The sequence below is a fragment of the Symphodus melops genome, assembly GCF_947650265.1.
Source record: "Symphodus melops genome assembly, chromosome: 1".
Lineage (NCBI taxonomy): Eukaryota > Metazoa > Chordata > Actinopteri > Labriformes > Labridae > Symphodus > Symphodus melops.
The window spans coordinates 35,009,654-35,037,634 of NC_136691.1; the positions used below are offsets into that span (position 1 = coordinate 35,009,654).

Sequence of the window (27,981 nt, forward strand, 5' to 3'; positions counted from 1 at the left end):
GATTTGTGATCGTCCTCTTTCAAGGCCTTTTGTGGCCCCTGAGTGTCCTGCATGTGCACACCAGCCTCTTCTTTCCTGTGCTGAGCAAACGAGCAGATGAAGCTCTGAAAGTGGGACAGTGGCTATTTGGACAGGAATTAAGGGGTGTGTTAAATTTCTGCATGCATGATCAATGGGGTTGAATGGGGATGGGGGACACTACGTTGAGGCAGAGACAGAAAGAGAGCAAGCAGTGAGAACACAGGCTCGCAAATGAAAGATGGACAGTGTGGATTGTATCTCATTACCAATCAACACAGCTTTGAGTTCTCCGGAGAGGGAAAATGCATGTGGTCCATTTCGATAAACCCAGCCTGTGTGCTGCAGCATTAGTCACAGCGGTATCTGAGCTGCTGGAAACCCGCACACATTGCCCTCTGTCCGTTTTGGTGAGGAGTTTCCTCTGAATAGTACAATGGGACTTAATTACAGGTCAGTGGCATGTCTCAGGGAGATAGAGGGAGCTCTGTTACCCGTCCAAATACAGTATAAAGCCATCTTCCCAAGGGTGGGGTGCGGTAACAAGAGCTCCACACAAAAAGGTGCTGATAGGCTGAACCTAAGAATGGTATAAGGTGATCCAGACAGAGAAAGTGAGCGTTTTACACTGAAAGAGAGAGAAAAGATAAAGGACTACATTAACTCTCAAAGGTTTTCCCCCATTCAGTTTGTCCTCTTTCCTTTTTCATTCAGCTTACACCTTTTCCTTCCTCCCAACTTTCTTTGCCAAAAAACTAAAGAGAATAAAACACCAAGAGATGTTGAATGGAGACATTTAAGTATCTGATTTAACATTGCGGTTGGAGTTGACTCTTCAAAACATGCTCACAGTTATTTAAATAATGAAGTTAGTTATTCTTGAAAAACAATGACCCACGTTATGTTTATTTGCTATACTGTCTCTTCCTTGATACAAAAGCATGAAAGTAGATTTAAAAAAAGAACTATACACTTTTGGTGGAGAGGTTGGTAACCTCCAGTCACCTTATGGTCCCTTTGTTCACAGTTACCTCTACCAATCAAGCGTATAGCACAGAACTCCATGGTTCCTGAGATCTTGAAAAATCGGAGTCAACTTTGGAAGCAACTCGGTCTACACTCCTCATTGAAATTAGCGCCAGTTTTTCGAAAACCTTTTATTATCTTCCATCTTGTTCCGACCTTGCATTTGAATCCTGGTCAAAAAAGGGTCTGAAGATCTTTGATGACCTCTATGGTACTTTCCCTTCATTTGCAGACTTATGGCATTTTGTGCAAAATCAATTCCCTCACTTAATCACCCCCCGAGACCTTGATGGATTCCCTTCAACACAAAAATCCCTGACTTTAATCTTATACGATTCATTTTTTAGGATGAACCCATCCTCCCTGAAATCTCTGAGAGCTGTCTGGGATCGAGACCTCCAGATAACCATATCTGATAAGCAATGGGGCTGTATCCTTAATCTTGCTCACACATCAAGATCTTCACAGGAGCCACTTCACTAATGCAAGGTTTGCTAAAAATTTATCCAGATAGAGCCGACTCCTGTAACAGCTGATGTAAACTCACACCAGCTGATCACATGCACATGTTTTGGTCGGGTCCCAAACTTTTTAAACGTTGGCGTTCCCTCTTCGATGCGTTTGGGAAGGTCCTTAGTCGCACAGTGGACCTTGACCCCCTTGTCACGCTTTTTGGAATGCCCCCATCACCCGCTTGGTCCAAAACCTCACAACACATTGTTGCTTACGCCACTTGCTTGCGAGGGGGCTCATTCTCCTCAAATGCACTCATCCCCACCGACATACAATAAGAAAATCAGATTCTCCATGCACGGGTTCCCTACAGGCCTTTCATAAAATTCGGCTGCCTTTTCTACGTCATACAGATACCTCACACATTGAAGTTAAAAAACAAGGAACTACTGAGTTGTTGATTCTATTTAATATTATAATTATTATAAATTTATTTTTTGCTATAATTAGGGGGGGGGGGTTTCTTCCTCTTCTCCTTTTTCCCCATCCTTTTTTGTTTTTCTTCTAATTATTGTGTCGTACTATTCCCTCTTGTTGATATTTTCTGACCTTCTATGGTCTTGTCCACTTTGTTGTTTGTGGTGTGAATGGATGTGATTGGACGAGTTGTTTCGGTAGGGAAGGAGCACTTGCCCTCTAATGCACCTTGGCTTTATGGAGTTTGATGGTTATGTTCTACTGTAACAAGTTTAATACATTTGAGAGATGAACATTGATGTACATCTGGAACGTCTTTGCCTGTTTCTGTGCCCTTCTTAAAAATGAAAAAAATCAATAAAAATATTTGACAAAAAAAAGAAGAAGTTGGTAACCTTGCAGAGAGTGAGTGAAACATATCAACAGGTGAGTAAAAGATTGCTACATTATCAAAAATTGATTTTAACTATGTAGCACTAATCAGAAACCCTACTGGTCTGGGGCCCCAAGCAGTTGCATGCCCTGTTGACAATCAGGGCCTCTGTACACAGCCAGTTATTAGCTCCCTATCAGAAAACAATTTAAGCAAAAACAAGCTTAAATGATTAAAAATGTTATTAAATATCGAAACAGAGATTGTAATTTGTTTTGACTTATGACTTCTTAAAGTAAAGCTGATGTAGTAAATGTATTCTGTTTTGCACCCACAAAAAGGAAGACCCTCAAAATATGTTGCAGCACAACAAATATTGTAACTGAACACACTCCTCTTGTGGGCTGGAACCAACACTTCAAAATGACCTTGTTACAAAAAAAGTTTTATGTGTGTACATCACATCTTGCAAATGGGTCGTCCATGATGTATATATGAAGCAGCAGTGCTCCCTGGTGGCATGTAAGACACAGCACATCATGTGTAGACTGTTGTTCTAACGTTGATCTTTTCCTTATGACATAGCCACATGCTTTAACATTAACACTAAATATGCATATTTATAAATCTTATATAACCATCTAGGATTCACACTAAAATGTAAAAAGGATCTCTCGAGACCAAAAATCTGTTTCACTGTAAACTCAGATCGTCATATAAAAGCAAATCAAAACATTTCTGTTCCCTTTACTTTTCTTGTAGTTTCTGCCTACTTGAAGATCTGATATTTTACCTCTGCAGTCCTCCATTCAACTGTAACATCCAGTCACTTAATGTATTGTTTTTAAGGTTGCACTTTAGACACTGTTGGGGACTGAGGGAGTGGGGACAAAGTTCACAGGGCGCATGTAAGGAGGGGGGGCAAGAGGGGGAAAAAAGAAAAATTGACCTTTGAAAGCAAAACAGCAGGTGGAGAGCGACAGCCAAGCGGCTCAGGACACAACAGGAGTAAATTCAACACAGGAAAAATGAAAGTATAAATTGTCTTGAGCTGAAGACGGACTACAGAGGGAATGAAGCCCATCTCTGACTGCCTGGCGTTCGTTTGAGTGTGGAAGTGCACACGAGAGCAGTGTTTGTTTGAGGCAGCGGTGAGGTAAGCCATCAGAGTCATGGAGGAGAGAATAGAGGAGAGGGCAAAAATGAGGCAGGGTCGACTGACAGCCCTTCAGGAGCAGCTGATCTTGGCCCTGCTGGGATCTGGACTGTCCCAGGACGTCCTGGTCCAGGCCTTGGGTGAGCTTGAGCGAGACAGAGCCAACGCTGGGGTCGAGCGGGGAGACAGGGGGGATGGAGAGAGCTCCGAGGAGGGAGAAATGGATTTCCCACCACCTATATTCCGAGAGCTGGAGAAGCTTTCCCCCGAGGAGGCAGTCAAACTGAGGGCTGAAGTTGATCAGCTTCTGCAGTAAGTAGACTCCAAACACACGGCTCTACGGCAAAAAGAAATCCTTAATCTATAATCAAAAGCTATTCTCACACTGCAAGTTGTCTGTATCTTCAAACAGGACCTGAGCAGGCCAAATAAGAAAATCTTAGGTCCCCACGTTGTCTTTTTTTACCTCCTGTACATCACAGTTCACCTCATAATATCCCCTCTTTACCTCTATGCGTCCCCCCTCTCTTAACTAAATCCTCCCTCCTTCTCCTGCGTCTCTTCATGTCTCTCTCTCTCTCTGTGTGCAATCTGGCTTCTCAGGCGAATTTAAAGAGGGTTCCTCTTTTGCTAGTTACTAATTACCCACCCCCATCATTATCCTCTGGCCATTTCTTAATAAATAAGCTACATGCATAGGTGAAGATTAATGGAGTAGGGCTGGACATGTGAGGCTGTGTTTACATAACGCATGGCTGATTTTGAGTTCTGGGTATTTTCTAATATTTTCAATACAGTCTGCATATCTTAACACTTTTATGATCTGTATAACGCTTCACAGTTATTGGGCAGCATTTAGAAAGTGTATTTTCTTGCATTTTTTTCCATTTACAAAGTCTAAAACTGTGTGTGTGCTGATTTTAGATTGTGTAAAATCGTGGAGTTTTAATGTGTTGTGTATTTTTCTGCTCTTGACATCACAGTTAGAAAGCGTTAAATTAGGCCTCATAAAGCTTTCACAGGTTTTTTCCCCTCCAGTGATCTGGAAACGCTGGACTTTGCCCCTGTTAGCTTGCTCTTATCTCTTTCAGTCAATAACCTCTCTCTATTTCCTTCTGAGTGGCCATGTTTGTGTCCAATGTGACCAACTGTGCCTGATAAAGAAAAACGTTGAACTGTTGGAAGCACTCAGGGAAAGAAGAAAGAATTGACTTGTGTTAAAAAAAAAAAAAAAAGGTAGATGAGTACATAAAGATATGTTTCTGTCTAATAGAGGGGATCCCTGGCATGTTGCAAAAATGGTTAAGAGCTACATGCAGCAGCACAACCTCCCTCAGAGAGAGGTGGTGGAGTCCACAGGATTAAACCAGTCCCACCTCTCCCAGCACCTCAACAAAGGCACACCCATGAAGAACCAGAAGAGGGCCTCTCTGTACACCTGGTACGTGAAGAAGCAGTGTGAGATCAGCCAGCGTAAGTACACAAGCAGCTGAGGAGCTGCAATGACCAAAATGAACATCAGTTCTCTAAAAGTGTAACACTTGAAGAGAGGTGTGAAGACGTTTAAAAACTACCATTGCCTTCCAGAATTTACCAATGCCAAACATGGGCTTGCATCTGCAGAGGAGCAGGGGGAGGAGACCAAGAAAGGTCGGAGGAACAGGTTCAAATGGGGTCCAGCATCTCTGCAGATCCTCTTCCACGCATATGAGCGCCAGAAAAACCCCAGCAAGGAGGAGAGAGAGGGGTTAGTGGAGGACTGCAACAGGTGAGACGCAGTGTTACATCCAAACTCGAACAGGCGACCATCCGGTTCCCAAACCAAGTCCTTAGGGACTGAGCTGCTGCCACCCTTAATGTGTGTAAAAGATGAATGTATACATGCCAACTGAGCATGAGGTAGATTGTGATTGTTACACTGTCGGTTGCTTAGAGACTGATCCCTAAAAGATGCGTTATTTCCTTTTCCAAATGAGTCCCATCTAATTTAAAGAAGTTGGAAGTGCACACAAATGAATAGAGTAGGTTGGGAAAAACATTGGTTTTCAAGGTCTTTTCCAAGTTAACCCTCTATATTCCTTCAGTATTACTATTATTACTATTTAATAGAAATCAGGGAACATAGGGCTGGTGGCACACCTCATGTATGTATGGAGGCAATGATTCTCCTCACAGCAGCTGTGCATTTGATCCAACCTCGGCACTTTGCTGCATGTCATCTCCTGCTCTCTACTCCAACATGTTTGTCTCTCTTCAGACGTCCTATCAGACAAAGGCAAAGATGCCCAAAAATGTAACTTAATAAACAAATAAATGTGAATTGTAGGTGAATGGTCAAACAAGCTTTGAACTAACTCTAAAATCTTCTGTTCATGTCGTGAGTAAGGTAACCAATAAGCTGACTCTGACTGACACTGTGCATGCTTTCAAATGAAAGTCTATTCAGATGTCTGTGCTCGTCGTGCTTCAGGGCGGAGTGTCTGCAGAGAGGGGTCTCTCCCTCCCAGCTGGCTGGTCTGGGATCAAACCTCGTCACTGAGGTGCGAGTGTACAACTGGTTCGCAAACCGCCGCAAAGAGGAGGCCTTCAGAAACAAACTGGCTCTTGACACACCTTACGCAAACCAATCTACCTCCTCTTCACACCCTAACCTCCAACCGAGTCCTGAACACGGTAATACCCTAAAACTGTCCTCAGGCAAGATTGAAAAGTAAATCAAAACCGTCTCATCAACTAAGTGCTCTGCTGAGACAACGTTGGTCTTGCTCTTCAGATTTTCTTGTCGTTTGTATTTTTTATTTAAAGAGAATAACTAGCATACTCTTGTAGACATGACTGATGCTCATCTTTCTCAGGGACCTCACTTTTGTGTAAAATATGATCCATGTCAGAATTCTGGAGCTGGAATTATTGCTATTCTCCAGGTGTGAAGTATGGCCAGCAGATCCTGTGTGACACTGTGAGCTCAGGAAGAGGCAGTGTAGGAGAGAGAGTTGGACGCCTGGTGGTCAGCCCCGTCCAGCTGGAGCCCAGCCACACACTCCTCGAGACACACGTCCCCAAACAGGTGAGAGCATGCGTCACAATCCTACTCTTTTTTTTTTTAATTATACACAACTTGTTTACACTTCTATTAACATGAACATGTTGTCCTCTGCCCTCAGGTGTCAAGCAGTGGTCTGCTGCCCCCTGTAAGCACTCTGACATCGCTGCACAGTCTGTCTGCCTCCCCCGCCTCCTCTCAGAGCCTCATCATGGCCTCCTTACCCAGTATTATGAGCCTGGGGGAGTCCTCGCTTCTCATTGGTAACCTTTGCTCTCTTTCACCTGTCTTTTCTTCGAAAGATTAAAAATCAAATTTATATAACAGATTTCCTTACTCCCATAGGCTTAGGATCTATGCAGCCTCAGACCATGCCTGTTATCAACAATGTCGGTGCCGGCTTCACCACTCTACAGCCAATCTCATTCCAGCAGCAGCTTCACGGTTCCCCCCAGCAGCAGATATCCCAGCAGCTCCACAGTCACATGGGTGCCAGTCCGTTCATGGCCACTATGGCACAGCTGCCATGCCACAGTAAGACTACAGAAGAGAAATGACACATTTAACAAGTATGTTGAGCCATGGTTCATTTAAATGTCTACATTTTCAGTGTACAACAAGTCCGACTCGCCACAGTACCATCCCTCCAGTCTGCTGTCTCAGGCAATGGTCATCACTGACAGCAGTAGTCTTGGGACTCTGACCAGTCTCACTGCAGTCAGACAGGTAACTGGGTCTGATGGGTCTCTTTCAACATCAGTGGATTTAATTTAGTGAAAAACTGTCCTTCATTTGTGTTTCTGTAGATTCTAACTGCAGACCCAGAGGACCAGACAGACCCACCTTTACAGGAAGACTCTTTACACATGCAGCCACAAACACCTGTGCCAGGTAGGGATCAGAAAATACAGGGTCACACTTAATTACTACTTTAATCATTTGGGAAGATTATACTGTATGTCTTGTGTTGCAGATGTTCAAATCCGGTCCTATACTTTTTTCAAGTTCAATACTGCTGGAAATCTATGTGACAGTGTTTTGATGGAAGAATTCTCTGTGCATAATCTGATCTGATTAATTTAAGTAACTAGAATTTTCAGCAGAAATATTTAGTGGCTCACTCTGTAGGGTTGGAAACTGACGAGTCAACTGTTTGAGTTCCCATCTGGAAGTTGGGCAGGTTGCTTAAAAGGTGCCTGATCTCCTTTTTGAGCACTGCCGAGGTGCCGTTGGGCAAAGCATGTTATGTTCTTTTAATTGAGCTAAACCACGTTTTTGTTTTTGTTTTTGACAGCTTCCTCCGAGAGCCTTGAGCTGTATCCGGCCCCTCAGTCGACAGAGAGTCATCAGTCTCATCTGCTCTCACCTTCACCGACAGACATCAGCTCCTACATCCCTTCTCAAATGGTTTCCACAGCACAGTAGAGGAGCTGTGTCTGCGTAGTGCGTCTCCCTTATCAGCTGAAGTGTGACTGTTTTGGATGGACAGCTACCTCTGCTGGAGTCAAGGGCCAGAGGGACGATTCAGTTTGGACGTATCAAAGACCCTCTGAAACAACTGTCACACGTACAAGGAGTAACACTAGAGAAGATTCACTTTTGATAAAACAATCATCTGAAAATTAACACAGACATGTTTATTTTTTATTGAAAATCTAAGGACTATGCAGAAATTGTACTTTGAGTTGAAACTTGTAAAGAAAATGTTACCTGTATTTTTATGCCACTTCCCTGAATACTTTTCACACTCTTTTAACGAGTAAGCATTAAAAGATTTTTTTCTGAAAATAAAAAAAGTATTTCTTTTGATGTTGGTGCTCTGAAACACTTCGCCTCCTAAAATATAAAAAACATGGAAAACATAACCCTTCAATGGGGATGCACCGATGTAGTCGATATTGACCCTGCAGACAGACCTCAACACATAATGTGGATAGAAACCATGTTAAAACTTCATGTTGATTTGTTGTGCCAGACCATTTTAATGCTGACGTCTAGTTCACCTAACTACTGATTCAGAGAAGAGGTTGTTTTTTTTATTTGCTGATGAATGCACCTGTTGAACATGAACTGAGAACATTGTGGCATTGCAGGAGTCTTACACCTAAAGATGTCATGATACAAACATCAGAATCGGCAGCCAGCTAAATGATTATTTCAAACTTCAACACCGGCATGGTGTGTGTATCTGTCCCATTTTAAGCTTGTGGACTACTGGAGGACTGTCAGAAATTCTTAAACAGTGAAAAGATTTAAGTCTTCACGCTTAAGTCTTTCTTTTTCTTTTTCCGTTTAACTTTGACTCCTGTGTGTTCCTGCTCCGAGTTCCCGTGATCACCATTTTTTTGACCATTCAGAGCCGAGGCTGCAGAGTCACTTTCTTCTTGATTCTGTTTTCTCTTCTTCTTTTTCTTAATATCAAGACTGTCCACTTCCTCAGCCACTTTCTTCCTTTTCTTCTTCTTTACTTTTTCCAAGCCGGACTCCTCGGCAGAGGGAGCTGAAAGCGTGGATGTTTGGGAGAATGAGGGTAAGAAATCTTTGACGGACACGGCGGCCTCCTTTAGTCTCGTTTCCATCTCGCTGTCGCTGTCACTGGGACAATGAGAATGATGCAACACATTATCTTAAGTAGTAAAGCCACTAAGCAGGTGATTGTTCAAAGAATACACAGACAGATTAAAACCTTGAACTGGGAACAGGCCGACGCCTCACTGGGGCCGGAGGATCAACAGTTTTTTGTCCTGGGACTGATGAAGAAAACAGACGAAATCCTAAAACCAAAAAATAAACAAAAGCATGAGAATAAGCAGACATTTGAAGATAGTCGAAATGGTCAGAATGACAAAAAGCTTACCTTCGTCGTCATCATCGTCTTCATCGCATTTTGCTGAGTCAACACAGGAGGAATTTTCAGTTCTCATTACTGTTATACAACTGACAGAAACAGATGTAGTCAAGGTCATTATTTTAATCAAAACTCCTGAGATAAAATCGAAAAAAAAAAAAACCTACTCACTTGTCTAGAAAACTTCCCAGCTTTTTAGCGACGTGTGTTTGAAAGCCTTTTGTGACCTGGAGCTCGTTTCCATCATGGTCATGGTCAGCAACAACAACACTGAGGCACAACATGTAATGATGTTTTATATATACACATTATAATATGTCTAGTAACACACATTGTTTAATTGTATGTTGCACATTTTATTCAGTAGCCATAACATAATGTGTAGCCTACTATCAACACTTCATGAAGCAGGAAGTTAAATTATTATGGCTTTAGACAATGTGTGGAGATTTTACATCAGATAACTCAACATTTTAAGTTAGTAGTCAGTTAGAAACAGGTCTTACCGCTTTGACTGTGGTGCAATGCTGCCTTCATCTACAACAACACAAAAACAAACTCAGTAATCGTCTTATGTTAAAATAGTTGGCCAGTCTGAGTTTAGTCTAGTCTGCTAAACCAGGAGAAAGCAGGTAAACAGACCAAACAAATGACCACTTAAATCCATCAGTGAAAAAGATAAGTCGAATAATGATATAGTTCTGACAGCCATGTAACTCTGAACAACTCTGATTACAACAGAGACCTTGTTGGTGGCCCTCTCATCATGCTCATGTCGCATTTCTAAAGGAGTTTATCTGCATAAAAAATAATGTCCACTTCTTTCGAAACTATTTACTTTAAAGAAAAAACGTTCACCTTTCTTCTTGTCAGTTTTGGCCTCCCAAACTGCCTCCTGACATCTTTTAAGCACCTCGTCGTCACTGCTGCTGGAGTCTTCAGACACACCGACCATTTCTTCAGAGGGGGCGGCCATGATGAAAACATGTGCCGCGAGTGGTGTCTGTTTTGAGCTGAGGATTCTGGGTAATGTAGTTTTTCAATTCAAACTTTATTACAGAGGGTCCAGATAAAAAACAACAACAACAACAACAACAACACCATACTTAGAAAGACAGCGCAATGACCAAAAAAATACACAAGCACAGTCAAAGTCCATTATAAGACAATAGTTTGTTTTTATACCTATTTACCGGTATGTCTGCACCTTATTTTGATGTAAATACCACATTGACTGTATTGCTGTTTTTATATACTATGGTGAGCCTATTTCAACCAATTTTTGTTGTGATCTGCACTGTAAGGTAGAATTTAAATGACAATAAAGAAAGTCTCAGTCTACAATATGTAACCTCTACCATATCATAGAAGAAGCCTCGGTATCAATGTCTTTAGGCTGGAATAATATATATTTAAAGTCTATGGCAGGAACGCACAGTGCTTGTTTATAATCTGTTTTAAGAAAAAATGTGGGGAAAAGAACAGACAGACTAAATGAAACTAAAATAAAATAGGTCACCAAGTTCTACGAAACTGCTTTGTACCCACACAGGAAGTCAGATTTCAGAAAAGCAAGAGCTGTACAGTAATAATGTCATAGCAGAAAGTAGAAGAATTTAACAACACGGTATTATATTAGGGGAAACATGATGTGCTATATTTATATCGTATCAAAAAGATTCAGTTTGGAATAATTCGATGAAAATGTGTGGGTTTATCAGCAGAATAATTTGTAAAAGTTGTGTTTAGAGGCCACATAATTTCATTACCTGCTCTTGAGCTTTCAGTTTTTTGCTGAAGAGAGAAAATTCCCCCTAAAAATCACTGATAAACTACTTATACGTGAAACTTTCATTGATGTGAGCATGTTTTGAAGTAATCAACTTTTATTTACAGAAGAAAAGAACTGATAAAACATGACTGTAACAATTGTAAAACCAGCCCATACTAAAAGAGAAGTAGTCAATGAAAAAGTTTACAGGATGGATTCAGACATTTTTAAGGTCATGCAGTCTTTTTCGTCCAGATACATAAAGTGCACCCAGATTTTGAGAGAGTAACACGATCGGATAAAAACAAGAGTAACTAAAATTGAATAACAAAACACTGTAGCAGAGCTGCTAACAAATGTTGACTGAACATTGTGCTCATAAGGTCATGGACAAAAAGAGTATGTGGGACAAGTGTGTGCCTGGTGTCACACTTACTGTACTGAGGTTAATTCCCAGGCTACATAGAGTTCATCATTAGTCCTCACACGTGTTTCCTTTAGTAAATAAAAGTTTATGATTAATATGAAATGGCACTGAGATGAAATGTGAAAGGATAAACATTTTACCCATGAGCCCACTGCTTTCAGGAGCCGCTCAAGTCCCAGACAGTTAAAATTTTATCCTGTGAGGAAATTAAAATGATCTTGTAGAAACACGTCTTGTGATAACAGTTTTAGGAACATTTTTGTGCACAACTAATCGTACTTGGGCAGAGTAAACAATGTGACTTACGGGGTCTTCCGTGGCTCAGTTCTGCTGATTAGATCTCTTTGAATAGGAGGCACTGGGTGCCACTGTTTCATTGTAAAATATTGGAAACCTGGATTGTTTGTATAGTGGCCATTAACAAGATTTAAGAAACCCATCCTACCTTCAAGGTTAACTCTGACTTGTTGATGTCTGTACAATTTAAATCTTAAAGGTCTTGTACTAACTTATCAAATGAGATATATTTAGACCAAAATGACAGGGAGAGCAGGGGCCTCATCCCTTCTCTTCACTGTTTGTGTGCGCAACCATTTAAAAACCCTTCAGAAACACCTGTTAGCAGATGGAAACAATGCAGCAACACTAGAGCCTGACCATGGACTCCAATCTACCAAAGAGAGAAAAAAAGAAAACATGGCAATTATCACTATCGGAGGGTTTATTGAGGAGTAGATTGTACACGAGGACTGAAAACTTTACACAATTGTACACAAAACCATGAGCTGTTCTTAAAACAGGGCTTTACAGAAAAGAGAAAGATTAAGGACAACTTCTGTATCCACCCTTTTGCCTCATTAAAAATAGATCAAGTAAGCTACATCACTTTGTGCTGCTGTTACTTGCTACTGTGGTGTTACACTGGTAGACACTAAACCTGAGTGCAACACAGCAAAGGAGAAACGTGCCTGCAGATGTACATGAACGGTTTACCAAACGTAATCCTAAAGTGTGGGATTCAGTATTCTTCTGCCAAATAAACCAGGAAGACAGACTTTAGAGATTGAATTAATAAAGAGCAGGGATTTAGTATCATGTGGCTAATTTGTCCTTTCCATGTTTCCAAGTGCGTTTATGTTGCACTGATCAACTGAACACACACAAGACTCTGAGATGAGAACTAATGATGATTTAAACCCTAAAATACAGAAGTAACTATGAAAGGGAATGAAAATGACCCCTGGCATCGTCAATAAAGCGCAGGCTGTTCTTGTACTTAAAGACTTCCTAATTAAGACAACAAGCTTAAACATCGGACATGAACAATCCCAAAGACTAACGACAGAAGATAAGAGTTCATGAAGAGTGAAACTAAAAAGGTCATCTCTACTGCTACATGATCATCTAGGTCTACCAATACTGTAAAACATCTAATGCTCGCTTTTCCAAAGAGGAAACACAATTGTCGCTGTCAAAACGGAAGTCCAACAATATTGATGGAGAAAAAATTGGATGTCCTGAAGTGAATGGAGCCGTTTCTCTCAGTCGAAGGGCTTTGAGGGGTCTGAGACTTACCGTGTTTTCACACATGCACAAAATATCCTCCCTTTCTTTTGGGTGAGCTGCATGTGTGGACACAAACAGCCAAAGTTTTCCCGCTAGCTTTACCCGGATATTTTCCGACCAGCCTCCCAGTTAAATTTCCCCTGAGAAGTCTTGGGGGAGGCGATGTGTGAATGCAGAGTTAATAGTAATATTCAGGAACATTCACCCCGAGTGAGTGGGTGGAGTTAATGACTTTTATATCAAGCGACTGGTGTGTGACTGCTGCAGTCTTCCTATGTGCAACGAAGCTGCTTCATATTCTTTTTCTTTGTCAGTGTGGGTTTTTTTTTTTCTTCCACTTGTTTGATCATATGGTGGATACATCCAATTACACGTCGCATCTATATAAAGGCAACAAGCTCTCAATTTAGTGTCGGTTTCTGTCGCTGGTTTAGCAGCATCTTTTGTACGGCATGTCTTTTCTCCTGAGACGCTGTGCTCCGTCGGTCAGGGAAAAGTTCATGCTGTGAGGGACACATTGTAGAAATGTTAAGGATGTGTGTGTGTGTGTGTGTGAAAACAGCTTTTTAAAGGAGTCCCTTTCCAGCAGAGATACTTAAGGCAAACGTGTTCAAGCAGTAACATACTCATGACAAACCGAAAGACAAAACAAACAGGTTTCATTCAGCTCTGACAGAGAGATATTTAACATTCCTCAGAGTCCAAGACACTCAGCTCCATGAGGTAATGATGAACGACTCCGTGATTTCATTTGAAGGCAGACGCGTTCCAATGATTCTGACGAAAGAGGAATGTCCACAAAAGGAGGGAATACTTTCTGTCCCCAGAAAGAAGCTTTTGGAGAGTCGTGACCCATGAAATCCATCCCCTGGGAAGCGTTGTGCAATTCTTCTCTCTCAGGTATTACAAACCGCCGTTATACGCATAGTCTGCCTTATTGTGCATGATGAGTTTGTTGTCCACAAAGTAGAAACTGTCCGATCTCGTCTCGTAAGGATGCGCTACCATTTGGCGAACTGGAAAAAAAGAGAAGGTAGAAAAGACGGAAAGGTGGAACATGAAAGAAACAAAGATTCACGTTTGGATTATTAAACAGAAGGATCCAACAGCATGCGGTGGATGGTACTCACTCAGGTCGTCTGGAAGTTGTGGAAACTCGTAAATGTGTTCACATGTATTGCGGCTGTTGGGAATGCAAAAGCCGAAGTCAAAGTCGAAGTTCTTGAGAAGGCGTCCCTGGAAGTAATGCCTCTCGATCATCCGAAAGCTGTTGATTGGTCGATCGCCCACAGTGAACTCCACACTAAGGGTCAGAAACAGAAACCAGGTGTGACAAAAAGTCCCAAACAGGCACTTACTCGTGGGGGGGCTGAACACAAAAGTCTGATCTTTACGTCGTTGTTACTTTAACATGGAAAGTTCTGGTTCATTTACTTACGTTGCACCAACAGTAGTAAGTTTAAGGAAGGCTGGTGTGAACTGATATCGCACAAAGCGCCCTGCACTGGTGTCCACATCTCCAATCTCCTCTTCACCCTCCACAGGACCTGGTTCAGAAGACACCGTTACATCACTGCTACCTTCACATTAGGCTGACCACTGTATTATTCCAAAACCACCAACTGCTGGCGGTAAATCGTTTAAGGAGACGGTGAGGTTATTTTCATAATTTGGAAGATTTTTTCTTTCTTCATAAAGGACGAAATCAAAATGACAGATTGCTCACATCTGATTCCACTCGTGGGACCTTCTCTAATGGAAATATTTCTGTCGCTAAAATTAACCGAACAGAGCTCTACAAAGTTCTACCAAGGGCTCCCCTGGTGGAAACTTCTGTTATCTGATTGGATCACAATGTGCTCTATTGATTTTACTTTCCTAACGGGTCAACTTAGAAATGGTTAACTTTCCAGTGACTACAAATACAAAAAAAGCTGACTGAGCAGGAAGTGTTCTTTCTTTATACATGTATTCAAATGAAATGTTATCAGGCAAAGACACCCAATGTGACTGCAGCGGGTACAGCCTGATGCTAAAAATGTGTGAGTTCATCTTACGTGTATTTTAGGAGCTTTAGGTGTAGCAGTAGAAGATTAAACGTACCGCTGTGAGGAGGTTTAGCAATCTCAAACAGCACCGTGCCCGTCTCCAGATCTCTGATTTTGAAACGAGTGAAGTCGATGTTGAAGACGTTGTCTTCAGGTTTGCAAAGATAATCTGGAATGTCAAATAAAAGGGGGAGAGTTCATGTTAATACAAACACAGTCATCGAGTAAGTCAGCATGTTAACAATGAGGCACCCTAAACAAAGCTCCCCCTCTCCAGTGTCACAGAAAGTAACTCTTTATGATCCGTCCATTTTGTTTGGAGCTAAAATGCTAACCCTCAGTAAGAGAGGTAAGATAGCACCCTATGAGCAACTAAGGTTTCAGTATCTGTTTTCTGGCTCTTGCACCTTACAGAAGTGGTGAGTAATGCGAGGGAGAGAGAAGGGAAGTAGGGTCATTGTTGTCTGGTCCGGGAAACGGACAGAGACAATGGACGGCTTAAGACTTAGCTGCTGCTGTGGTGGACTTGGTGTCTGATGACGGACCCTGAGGTCTGGCTCAGAGGGTCAAGAGGGGCAGACTCTTGGGAGGTGGAAGGCCATGATAGTTAAAGCAGACTAAAAAGATTGCGTGCTATCACATGAAAACTACATGTTGTTTTTTGATGCTGTATTAGTTTGTCACATTCCTGACAGTTCCTCATTGTTTCCTGTAAAAACAAACGAATAAACAAAACATGTTGCTAATCAGTGTCCCTGGCTGCTCTTAGATCTCAAGATGCTTGCTGAGCTATCGCTAACGTTAGCAGAGTTTGTTACTCCACTTGCGTACGATCCAGGGCGAATGATCGCAAACATTGTAAGAATATGTTCAGAGAGCTCCAAACTCAGACCATTCTATCAAGGAGTCTTATCTTAGGAGTGATTTAGGAACAACTCTGAGCGAGGCACACTGAGTGTTTATCTAAAGATTAGATCACGAACACTACTTTATATGTTGAACAAATTGTTTTTGTAAAGCTGACTAAACGTTTGAAACGCACAGTAGGCTCTTCACATGCTGATCGTTACATCAAGTGAAGAGGTGGTGCATGCCTCACGTTCTTCATCAAGCCCTCGTCAGTACGAGTCCTCAATCGGTGTACACTTTTATCTATGGTCATCTATGGTTATCTATGGTTTATTTTAAATAAGTCGTTTTAGAACTTGATCTAATATGAGGCTGTCTGTCACCTTCTCCTCTGCTTGAGAAACTCTCTAGCCTCTCAAAAGTCCTCCTCACACTCGGACCAGTTGATCACCTTGGGAGCACTCTTAAGGGTTAAGCTGCTTGGTGAATAATGTTTTATCTTTAACATGATCTAGTCTTCCCTCAGGGTGAAGTCTTTGAAAATGTCACGATAATCTAAGAAGTATGCCACTAGAAACAACTCTTTGTACCAAAGAAGCCCCCGGTGTCCAATGACTCTGACCACAAAACTCCTTCATAGAGAAAACGATTAAGGGCAACTAAATTAAAAAGGCTAAAAACAATAAAGAATGTGGCTGCAAATCTCTGAATATATATAAAAAAAAAGGAAATTTACTTTTTGAAGTCAAATCTGAAAATAAATAAATAAATTCTGCCTGGAGACAACATGAATCCTCTCTCGACTCTGCAGTCCCCCTCACTCCTAAATCACCTTTTAAACCTCTTCTAGCCAATTTTCTTCTGGTGAAAAGCTCAACATTTCTCAGCTTTTCCATCATCAGCAGTAAGTAAATAAACTCATAGTGGTGAACACATAGTGTGTGCTCCTCTCAATAGACTACATAGTCAAGTCAGATACTTCTCTTCAAAGTAGTGAGTGACCAAACAAACCTTAAACAAAGAAGGCTGACTTTATAATTACTAAAATAAAAATACTTTAGATTAGTTTGAATATTTTTGCTTTATTATGTATTAATATTTTGTCTTTGGTAGGTCATGGGTTGAAAAAGAGGAGCTCGAAAAACATATCTTGAGGCTGGGTACGCCCCTGGATACATCTACTTTTCTTTCTAACACCAAAAGAAAACAATCCTCAAGTGAGATTAAGAGTTTAGTTTTAGCAGGTCGACCTGATGAACATTACTCACAGTTAGCCGACAGACGTGTGGAAACTTACGCAGGATTAATAGAATAGGTGTAGGGTTTTTTTTGTTTTTGTATTTTTTTAATATACCGAATTTAATGAAGACAGAGTTAAAAATGGACACATCTTACCCTCCGTGACAGCCCGGAGACCCAGGACGTGGTCCGGGGAGATGTGTCCTTGCAGAGCCCGGAGCTCATCCTCTGTGACCACGGGCCACTTCTCCGGCTGACTGCGCCTCGACTTCAGCTTCTTCAGCATTCCTCCTGCTGTCTTCTTGTGGTTCTTCTCCGAGCTGGCGGGCTCTGCGTCCGTCTGACTTTTGTTTAGTGCCGCTGGTTTGTTTCGCGAACCGTTCATGCCGGACACAAACACAACGATGGAAAAAACAATAATTGTTATTGTTGTTGCCTCTTTATGTGATACTTGACAAACTGTGCTGGTTGTATTTTCAAGATGGCGTTAAACGTGTATCAGAGACGGAAATGAAGGTTTGTGATTGGCTGAGGACGATGAAGATTGTCATAGTTACCGAAGGGGTGCGAATGGTTTATACCCCGGTACTCTCCGTTTGTTCTGTAGTTGGGTGTATTTCTGTCTCTTTAATGTGAGTTAAGGTCCTGTGTAAAAGCTATCGCATTTCTTCCCCCTCACTTGTTGTAGTGATGTGGTGATTCAGCACAATTTAGCGTGTTAAATCTATGATACCGCACAAATGTGTCGGTATCATAGACAGTAAGGTCGGCATCCAGCAGGGGGCGGTGCAGCTTATGTTTACGCAGCAGCTCCGTTTGTTGACTGAAGTTTCCACCGAAGAAGATGGTTAGAGTGAAGTCGAGGTAAAATGTGCTCTCTGTATGTTCCACTTTCTCATCATTTTTAAACGTTTCTGACTTTGATTCTTTTACCTGTAGGTATTTGCTGTTGGAGGTCAATGTGACGGACAGGGGCCGCCTGTTGCTGCTCGATGACCGAGCTGTTTTCAGGGCAGTGAAGGCTGCAGTGGCCCGCATACATGGAGACTATGGAGCTGCTCTCTGCAGCATCAGGGTGTCTGGTTAGTAGCTGTAGATACCATAGACTGTAAAATACGCATCATAGATAACCATCATAAACACAGAACTGTCTCTTCTCTTGACTCGCTGTCAAGGTACCATGCATGGTTACAGTTAGAACATTTCTCTAGCTAAACCAAACTTTAATTTGATCATTGTAGCATCAACATTTCAACAACGTAGTGTATATTGTATTAATTTTAATCAAATGTTCTATTTTTATAATTGTGATCCATAAAGATGAAGTGTATTTACTAAACTAATTTTGATCTTTTATATGCAAACTCACAACGTGCAAAGTAAACAAGCCAACACCCTTTGTGTGCAGGTCCTATTATATATGTAGTAGAATGATTAAGAAATTAAAACTGAGGTACTTGCAGGAGTAATATTGATCGCATAACCTAAATCAGTGGCAGTGATTAACTTTTGAAATACTGTGAACAATAAACATTACATTCAGCCATGTGAATAAATCGATGACTGTACAGGTTACTTACAAACACAGTTCACCTGGAAACATCCCTGTTAAATAAAGGATTTTTATACTGACTCAAAGTTCCTCAGATTGTGAGTGAAGACGGCCAATTTTTCAGCATCAACTGTGTTTGAAAATAACCTGTAGAGCCATTTATTTATTTGCAATTTGATTTCTGTTTCTTATCACTGAAGAGCACTTGAATCCTTTACTTTATTTTTCTGTTTGTTGACCGTGTCCAGTGTTCAGCAATCGCCTCATTCTTTTACCTTAACTTAACATTCAGCCATGTTGGCCGGACACTTGAACCGCTGACTTACCACAGCCATCATTTACTCTACAGTTTGCAGGTTGTTCCATGGTTAATTACTTTCTCTCTGTGTTTTTTTCCCCCAGTGAAATATCTGAATGCTCTTACAGGCATTGTGTTCCTGCGTTTCCCTAAAATGTGTTACAAACTTCTCTGGTCTGCATTGCCTTTCATCACTTCTATTGAAACACAGGGGCAAAACATCCCATGTTTTCTCAACTGTGTGCATGTTGGAGGTAAGAACATTTCAATAACCATTTCTCAATGAATGAATCAGGGAAAAAAAAATAGTTTAAACAACTTAAAAAATACTACTCAATAATGAAGAGTGTCACTTTTCCCTAGGAACAATTAGAACATGTCAGAAGTTTCTGATCAGATACCACACTCAACAACTCCATCGGATTCTTCCTACATGTAAAGATGAAGGTAAAGAATAATATAATATAAATATAAGATATATTTTTTATACTGTGCCCAAGGCATAAAGCCAGTTGTTTTTATGTTCTCCATATTGTCTTTTACAGAAGAGAAACAAGAGGTTCGTGAAGCACTTCTAAACTGCTCTCTTACAAGACAGAACAAGGAGGTGTATGAGGAGGAATTTGACAGTGAGGAAGGTGAACAGGAATCTTTCAGCGAGGAAGATGAAGAAGAGTGACTGCAGAGCGTGCAGTAAATGAACAGCAGCAGGATTTCTGTTTCTGAACAAAGTTTTTTTTTCATGGGACAGACAGAAAAGAGGCTGTAAAGTATTTATAAAAATCCCACTCTCTCGAAATGTTGTACCCCAAATGCAATAGTTGAAAAAGAAACTGCTGGACTGTGTGACTGTCTTCTTTAGTGGGATTTAATGTGTTTGTCACACGTTGTAATAAATAATTTGAGCTGGCTCCTTTTAGAGTCATGCAGTATTTTTTTTTTTTTATCTTCAGAGCAGGTTTTTCTAAGTAGATACAGAACTAAATAGATTTGTAAAGGAAGTTCTTATTTTTCTAATGAGTTTATTGTGTGATGTTACCATATACTGCAAATATTAAGTTTGTGATTGTATTGTGCTCATTTTTTTGTGTATATTAAAGTACTATTTTGAAGAAAATCTATAAAATGATGTGCTCTCAAATAACTTCCAAATATTATGATAACTGATGCACTATGGACTATTTAAAAACTTTTGAACAGTCATAGCAATGGCGACTACATGTCCCACAGTGCTTCACTGAGCCTGCGCACTGGACTTATTTTCAGACCGTACAAGAAACATCCGGGTCTCTCGGATTCTTGTTTGGCGACCCGTCGCCATTAGAGCAAGCACTTCTGATCGAATTCATTTTTTAGGTCGAAATCTTGATTGACGAGTTTTCCAGCACTTGGAAAACATCGACCGCCTTGTCAAGGGCGTTTTGTTTTCCTTAACGAATACAAATCTGAAATTTCGGGGGGTTTTGGCCCCACGTGACGAGCTTTCGTCCTCTCTACCTGTATCCGCCATAACTTGAGACGCCGAAATCGTGTCTCTTATTTTTCTCGGGTTTGTTTAACTGTCAAGATGTCGCCGTGATGGGGTCTCCGCGTTTGACAGAAATGAATCAGGGCCTTCGTTGCCTGACCCTCACTCACTGCAACCCGTTCTCCTCCTCCGTTTTTCAGTTAGATAGCAGGGAGCTCGGTGGCTCTCTGCCTGGAGCTCGGCCTCTACACGGAGACAAACATGGAGAAGAATCCAAACAGCAGCACCAGCAACAAAGTTCCGCCCCGTTCTAGCTCCACAGGACCCACACCGGGCGACTCTAAACCCAAAACAGGTGAGACCCCTTTACTAAACAGCGCTCATGACGCTCGAAGCTCGTCTGCACCTCCTTGTGTTGTGGCCTCCTGCTCCTGCTCCTCCTGCTGCGGCCTAGCAGTAGAGCAGAGGTTGTTTATCTGCGAGGGCTGACGTCATTACCAAAACATTTGAACCTCTGATCCGTCAGAGCTTATTACTGCAAGCAGCTCTGATTACTCTGCTTTATATAGTATATGTACATGTGTTTGATTTTAACTAATGCTGGATTCGTGCAACACGGATGGAAAAACGCAGATCAATTTTAAAATGAATAAGTTATGTAAGATTTTATTATTCTTAATGACTTGTCCCTTTTACATTGCAGGAATATTAATTTCACTTACTTTTTTAGACCCTAATGATTTACTAAAATGTTGTGTATTTGTATGTAGTATGGGAACAAACACTCTGATTTTATTTATTTATTATGAACATGTTACATGTGACAAAGCGTCTGAGGCAAAGGTGAACAACAATGAATAAATAAATAGTAATAATAAGAAAAACAGACAGTAAGTAAATAATTACTATCAGTGGAAAGTATAATTAAGAAGGAAAAAAAACAAGTTATGAGTTACATGTCAGTAAAGGAGGGGGAAGAAGTAAAACACTCTAGTGTCATGGTTAACAAATCCTGTATTATTATGTAAGGAATTTCCGTATTCTGTGTTCACATGGCAATTGTCTTTTTCTTTCTTACAGAAGGCAAAAACAATGGAGGCTCCAAGCGCTACAGCCGCAAACGTGAGCCCTCCTTTCCTAAAACCGACAGTTTCCCAGGCACTCGCCGCACCAATTCACAGAAAAGCAAGAATTTTGACAAGAGACCCCTTCAGAGAGGTGGAGGTCGACAGGCTGGTATTACAGGTGGAGGACGACGTGAGGAGGTGTGTCTCATGTTATTTAAAATGTTGTTCTGTGAAGAGAAACACAGCTTTAGTTTTAGGTCCTCACCAGTGTTTTGGTCCACTGCCCCTCCAGGTAGCAGAGACACGCCGGGCCGAGTTTAGCCCGGCTCAGTTTGCTGGACCGAAGAAAATAAGCTTAAACCACCTGCTGAACTTCACCTTCGAACCACGTGGAGGAAATGGTGGCTTCGGAGATGGAGGCCCCACCTGTTGGGGCCGCCGAAACAAGTGGGGCCACAAGCACAAGCCCTTCAACAAGGAGCTTTTTCTGCAGGCCAAGTAAACAGCCTCTCTGTACATAAAAAGATACCAAACAGAAAGCCTTAAATATGTGGGGGTTAACTTACTTTGTACGTTTCAGCTGCCAGTTTGTGGTGACTAATGACCAGGACTATAAAGCCCACTTCACTGATCCAGACACTCTGGTCAACTGGGACTGTGTGCAGCAAGTGGTGAGTGCTTCTCCTCTTTAAAGCAAAGGCACCAGTCCAAGTGTTTTAGAAATAAAGCCGACACCATGAACAACAAACTGATTCACAAATTAACAATCGTTTTATCTCTCCAGCGCATCTACAGTCATGAAGTGCCATCTTGTCCTATCTGCCTCTACCCTCCTGTGGCAGCACGCATCACCAGGTGTGGACACATCTTCTGCTGGCCGTGCTTGCTGCACTATCTGTCTCTGGGAGAGAAGAGCTGGTCCAAGTGCCCCATCTGCTACGAAGCAGTTCACACTGCTGACCTGAAGAAGTAAATAAAAACCAAGTGAAGCTTTTGTAGATGAGCTCTGGTGTAGAAGGGAAACACTGATGCCTCCACATAAGCAGTTAAATACACTTACCTTCACTTAAATTCACACTTAAAGTTGTTTCCTTCTTATAGTGTGGTTGCCATGGAGACCAGGCAGTATTTAGCTGGTGATGTAATCACCATGCGTCTGATGCGGAGGGAAAAGGGTTCTCTGGTGGCCATGCCCAGCTCTCAGTGGGTGAAGGTGGAGGAGCCTGTTCGCTTTGGAGGTGAGAGACGACTTTAGTTTATGAAAGTGATGCAGCAGATTTAATTCAATTAAAAAAAACTATTTGTGCTCGGGGGGCAATTCAAAAGCACACAGAGCAGTAAATGAACGACAGTGCAGCTGTACTAAAAATGTAACCAACAATAAAGTGTCAAGAAAAGAATAAAGTGTAAGTACAAAGTTAAAATACACAATTACAAAGTTAAATAAGAAAGAAGGTGTAAGTGATCAGACTAAAGATGTAAACAGAACTATAGTGCAGTAAATGGGGGATAAGTAGTTGTTACAACAGCTTAACAGGAATTTAAACAGCAACAATACCAAAAAGTAAGAAAAACAAACAAAACAACTCCAAGCAGGTTTCCAATTATTTTAAAAAAGGAAGAAAAAATGCAAACGAATGAAATGAGACAGATCACTTCCTTTTAAAGATTCCCTCACTAACCAATCAACCCGGGATCACGTGTTTTACAGATGCAAGTCTAAGCCCGTACTCCAAGCTGTTGCTGACCTCCCCTGCTCAGGTCCTGAGCCTGGTCGCAGAGGAGAAAGCTGTTCTGGAGGCTCAACTCAGCCAGGAGGAGGACACCCAAGGGTGCTTCATCCAGAGTGCTCTTTGTCTTTTGCAGGTACATGCCTCTCTGTCTTCATGAACGAAGCATCGTGCTCCACATGACTTTTAGAAATGACTCGATAGAAACCTCTCAATATGTCCTGTTGATTAGGAGCGAGAGGAAATGCTGCTGAAGAAGCAGAAGGCAAATGCAGGAGAGAGCCTGGACTTTTCTGTCCTGACTCTAGAAGAGCCTCCTTCTCCCGTTGAAGAAGTGGTTACCATCAGCAGCAGCAACAAGGTGGGTCGAACCCCAAAACATCCGGTGGAACAGTTTAGTATGCACTGGAGATGTATTTGAAATGTTTTACTTGCAAGCTCTTTCTTAGAATTTGACTTTTCTTCTCTAATAATTCAAAAGTCTATCGTTCTGGTCAATAAGTTCCGCCCCCTTTCCTTTTGTAGCCTGTGCTTCAGTATTCCTCTGCATTTGATGATGAAGTGGTGGAGGAGGCAGAGGCAGAAGCTGCTTCTTCAGAGCAGCCAGACCTCCCTGAAGGACTTTTGGAGTGTGTCCTGGAGGAGCCTCCGGAGCCTGTGATGGATGCGGCTCCAGAGCCTGAAACTGATGGAGCGAGCTCCGCCGGCCACGCAGAGTGTGGCCGCCCCTCGACAGCTTCAATGCATGGACCTTACTACTACTTCTACCAAGGTAAATAACTCACTCCTTCATTCGTGCCGTCACCTGTGAGGTTTGCTGAGAGTTGTTTCTAAGCGGCTTTGATGTGGCGATGATGAACTTCCTTTGAGGTATCTATTTGGACAACACTCGACAGCCTGATTTACTTAAAACACAAACCGTTGAATCCATCAAAGTCAAGACGTGTAACAAATGAGCTCAAATCAGCGGTGCCTGAAAAAACGGACAAATCCTGCTTGGTTGGTGAACATCATAACGTGCAGTATAACATTAACCCATCACAAGGAAACCTCATACCCTCCGTTGGTTGAGTTAGCCAATCGTGTCGAGGCTTGTTCTGGATGCATCTGTCCCCAGTTCAAGTCCAACTGTTGACCCTTTTGCACGTTACCCCACACGCTCTCGCTGACTAAACAAACGGTACATTTGAAAGATGGAGGAGGGAGCCGACACCGGGCCGCCTGATTGCAGGATTGCAGCCTAAGTGCTAGGTCTTCTACATTTTAGTCATAGAAACCAGGCCTGCTCGTCTTAACTCGATGAAACACTGTACGTCTCATATTTGGGGATTTATCATCTTTTCCTCACCCTCCATATTTCTTTCTTTAGCTGACGACTGCCAGCAGATGTTCCTGCATCCTGTGAATGTACGCTGTCTGCTGCGTGAATACGGCAGCCTGGAGGCCAGTCCTGACTCCATCACTGCTACAGTGGTAGAGATAGTGGGACACACCGTCACCGAGGTCAGCGAATAAATGAACAAAGAACTAACCCGAGTAGTTTCAACTCTTTAACAGTTTTTACACTCATTGTCCATGCATGACCTTCTTGCAGGATATTCGTCGCCGTCATCGCTATCTGGCTCACCTGCCGCTCACATGCGAGTTCAGCATCTGTGAGCTGGCTCTACAGCCGCCAATCCTGTCCAAGGAAACTCTGGACACTTTCGCAGGTTGGAACACTTCTCCGGTCTTCAGGATGTGATGTCACAGTTGTAGAAAAGGAGAGTTGGTGGAATTTAACTGTCCTCTTTAATGCATGTTTTTTAATTTCTACGTTGTCAGACGACTTGGAGAAGAGAAAACGCTTGAGGCAGAAAAAAGTGAGGGACGAGAAGCGCAGAGAGAGGAGAATTGAAATAGAGGAGAACAAGAAGCAGGGTAAATGTAAGTACAGCTGACTGGATGATAGCTCCACCTGAACAATCCAAGTTAGAGACACTTCTGACAGATTAAAAAAAATACAACTATATTTTCATTTTGCTCTTCCACAGATCCTGAGGTGCACATTGGATTAGAGAACCTTCATCATTTTCCTGCATTCGGATCCCCGCCTCACTACAGCAGCCATCCAGTTCAGCCTGATTTCACATTGAATCCCCCCTCCCCCCTCAGCAGCAGCCCGTCCTCTGGTAAGAACGACTTCTTCCTCTCATGAAGAGTCTCTGGACGCCTTTTAGCTTTTCAACAATGTCAGTTGAGAAATCTGTTTGTCGTTTCAGATGGGATGAGATTCCCCAGTCTGAACGGGCAAAGCTCTTCGCCCATTGTCGGTAGTGTGGAGGACGACTCCCACTGCATGTCCTTTGCACAGGTGAAACCAAGCAAAACGAATGATCTCCCACACTGGCCCCTTTTAATGTATATATCTGGGAATGTCTGACTCTTACTGTGTCCCATACAGATGCTAAGAGATGGGAAAGCCAGAGTTGATGCTGGGCCCAGGATCAACCCAAAGAAAGGTAGAGCAAGAGCCGAGATGTCGCTGGAAAATAAATCAAATGACTTTGTTGTTTCAGAAACTATCTGTGTTCTGCAAATTAAATAGTTGATTGTGAAAATGAGCCAGAACATTTTTACAACCAGAGGACCATCAAAACTGTTGAGCAGACGATGTCTCCCTCAGTATACCTTTTTTATAAATGAAGTCTACAGATGGTTTATTGAAAGGCTTTAAGATGCATAAATGCTGGCTGACACTTGATACTGATCTGCAATCACTTGTATAATAGAAACAGTGTTCGTCTGCATGTTGTCAGCTGGATATCCAATAACATTAACAGGAAGTTAAACGCTACTTTTGTCTCTTTCTTTATTCTTTTTACAAAGCTTATTATATTGATGGCTACATGGGCTTCACTTAAAACTAGGATTGGTTGGCTTTTTTTATGTTTTGTCCAAACTCTCTGATAATTAACTCGCCCAGTACGTGCCTGTGTGCCCGGGTCAGCTGGTAAAGCTACATGCTGTGAAAAGTATGAGGTTAAAATAATTTCAGCTTATAGTATTATTGTCTATTTCTTGTAAAAACATGTTTTTGGTTTTTTTTTTGCTGCCAAGCAGTGTTCTCCCTGAAGGCTTCCTGATGCGAGTGTTGTCTTTTGCCATGCAGATATGCTGCTTGCTCCCCCAGCAGCAGACAGCGATGGCGAGAGCGACGGGTCCGACCGCGTCCCCGTGCCTAGCTTCCAAAACTCCTTCAGTCAGGCTATTGAGAAGGCTCTTCTGCAGCTGGACAGTGGTTCTGCTTGTCCTCCGCAGCCTGTGGTTGAGCCAGGTCTGGCATCTCTAGATGAACTGTTTCTAGTATCATACATGTAGATATTTATTCTGACACTAAAGTGGCCGTTCTTCATCTCACACTCATTCCTGGTGTCTTGTCTTTCAGATGAGAAAGGAGGAAAGAAGAAAAAGAAAAAGCAGAAAATTCTCTTTAGCACCTCCATGGTTCACACAAAATAGACCACACTGAAGTTCAATTACAGTCTGTACCATGGTTGACCTTCCCACTTCTCTTGTTTTTACTTCCATGCTGACCTGTCCCAGAACTAAGCTCTGGAAATAGGCTTCACTAAGTATCCAAGTTCGTGCTACTTTTGATTTTTGCTCTTGGGGCAGTATCCACCTTTTGGGTTGGCACACCATCCATTTTATTTGCATACATTTAAAGTTAGCTCAAAGCTTTGCAGCAGATTCTTGTCAAAGAGCTTCATGGGAAAACATTTTTCTGATGCTAAGCATAGTAGGGCTTATTTTGACATTAGGCTTTCAGATTGTATGTTGTAGTATTTTTTTTGCTTCCAGATGCATCAAAGGGGTTGATGGAGGATGTCCACCTTTCTTGAATCAAACCCTGTGAGTTACATGTAGGATCCTCGAGTAAGATCATTCTATGGTGTGTTACTTCAGAATAGCAGTCAGCCAGCTGCAGGTATGTGCACCTTCAAATCTTTCCAGGATGCTCAGTGCTCTGAAATCTCGTTTTGGTGCTTCACCTAAGAATAGAAAAAAAAAGACTTAGATTTCTTTCAGTGTGTTTCACTGGTTAGTGTCAGCCTTTTTAAAAAGGGTACATTTAGGGGATTGCTGGTTTAACATAACTGCCCTAATATTTTCTAACAATACAAACTACAAAATGTAATAATACCATAGTGAGGAAGTAAAAACAGTATTAAAAGAGATTAGGTCTGTTGGTTTAACAGAGATCCAGTAGATACTACCTGGTGTTTCCGTAAATATGCACTTTCTTCTCATTCATTTTCTCCTGTCATCTTCTGTTTTATAATATTTACTAACCTTTTACAATACACCCCGTTTTCAGCGTTGAAAAGGTGTGAAGCTAAAGAGAAATGCGACATTTAAAAAAAATGCTGGTGAAACCTGAAGAGTGGTTGATCAGAAATGTTATTTTGTTTGAGGGTTCTTTCATTCACCTTTAATTTTGAGCAAGTTTAGACTAGTAATCATAACTAGTCTGTTCAATTGAATAAAGAATTATGCACAATCAAGAGACTGACTGTTTCATTCTTAATT

The 27,981-nt window shown here is 41.8% G+C and overlaps 5 protein-coding genes across 5 annotated transcripts; 3 read left to right on the forward strand and 2 right to left on the reverse strand.

The window, feature by feature from the left end:
- Positions 1 to 3,519: 3,519 nt before the first annotated feature.
- Positions 3,520 to 8,355, forward strand: hnf1a (HNF1 homeobox a; the record flags this gene model as incomplete). The annotated part of the gene is made up of 10 exons (XM_079347038.1): positions 3,520 to 3,815; positions 4,777 to 4,976; positions 5,091 to 5,271; positions 5,974 to 6,176; positions 6,428 to 6,570; positions 6,668 to 6,809; positions 6,892 to 7,080; positions 7,157 to 7,272; positions 7,353 to 7,437; positions 7,841 to 8,355. The coding sequence occupies 10 exons, from the start codon at positions 3,520 to 3,522 to the stop codon at positions 7,969 to 7,971; spliced, it is 1,686 nt and encodes a 561-aa protein (XP_079203164.1). The 3' UTR covers positions 7,972 to 8,355.
- cUnh12orf43 (chromosome Un C12orf43 homolog) lies at positions 8,163 to 10,404 on the reverse strand. Its single transcript, XM_079347053.1, has 6 exons — positions 10,253 to 10,404; positions 9,901 to 9,931; positions 9,566 to 9,664; positions 9,404 to 9,483; positions 9,233 to 9,320; positions 8,163 to 9,141 (listed from the first exon to the last, which is right to left on the reverse strand). The coding sequence occupies exons 1-6, from the start codon at positions 10,368 to 10,370 to the stop codon at positions 8,799 to 8,801; spliced, it is 759 nt and encodes a 252-aa protein (XP_079203179.1). The 5' UTR covers positions 10,371 to 10,404; the 3' UTR covers positions 8,163 to 8,798.
- Positions 10,405 to 13,800: 3,396 nt separating this feature from the next.
- unc119b (unc-119 lipid binding chaperone B) lies at positions 13,801 to 17,784 on the reverse strand. Its single transcript, XM_079356346.1, has 5 exons — positions 17,451 to 17,784; positions 15,262 to 15,375; positions 14,597 to 14,705; positions 14,289 to 14,461; positions 13,801 to 14,174 (listed from the first exon to the last, which is right to left on the reverse strand). The coding sequence occupies exons 1-5, from the start codon at positions 17,677 to 17,679 to the stop codon at positions 14,062 to 14,064; spliced, it is 738 nt and encodes a 245-aa protein (XP_079212472.1). The 5' UTR covers positions 17,680 to 17,784; the 3' UTR covers positions 13,801 to 14,061.
- Positions 17,785 to 17,873: 89 nt separating this feature from the next.
- On the forward strand, positions 17,874 to 20,086 carry pop5 (POP5 homolog, ribonuclease P/MRP subunit). The gene is made up of 5 exons (XM_079356461.1): positions 17,874 to 18,158; positions 18,234 to 18,376; positions 19,249 to 19,398; positions 19,508 to 19,591; positions 19,690 to 20,086. The coding sequence occupies exons 1-5, from the start codon at positions 18,139 to 18,141 to the stop codon at positions 19,821 to 19,823; spliced, it is 531 nt and encodes a 176-aa protein (XP_079212587.1). The 5' UTR covers positions 17,874 to 18,138; the 3' UTR covers positions 19,824 to 20,086.
- Positions 20,087 to 20,416: 330 nt separating this feature from the next.
- Positions 20,417 to 27,956, forward strand: rnf10 (ring finger protein 10). Its single transcript, XM_079356214.1, has 17 exons — positions 20,417 to 20,967; positions 21,693 to 21,877; positions 21,972 to 22,177; positions 22,260 to 22,350; positions 22,464 to 22,648; positions 22,781 to 22,917; positions 23,391 to 23,545; positions 23,642 to 23,770; positions 23,935 to 24,181; positions 24,779 to 24,912; positions 25,004 to 25,121; positions 25,234 to 25,335; positions 25,443 to 25,580; positions 25,671 to 25,762; positions 25,853 to 25,910; positions 26,561 to 26,725; positions 26,837 to 27,956. The coding sequence occupies exons 1-17, from the start codon at positions 20,874 to 20,876 to the stop codon at positions 26,908 to 26,910; spliced, it is 2,310 nt and encodes a 769-aa protein (XP_079212340.1). The 5' UTR covers positions 20,417 to 20,873; the 3' UTR covers positions 26,911 to 27,956.
- The last annotated feature ends 25 nt before the right edge of the window (positions 27,957 to 27,981 follow it).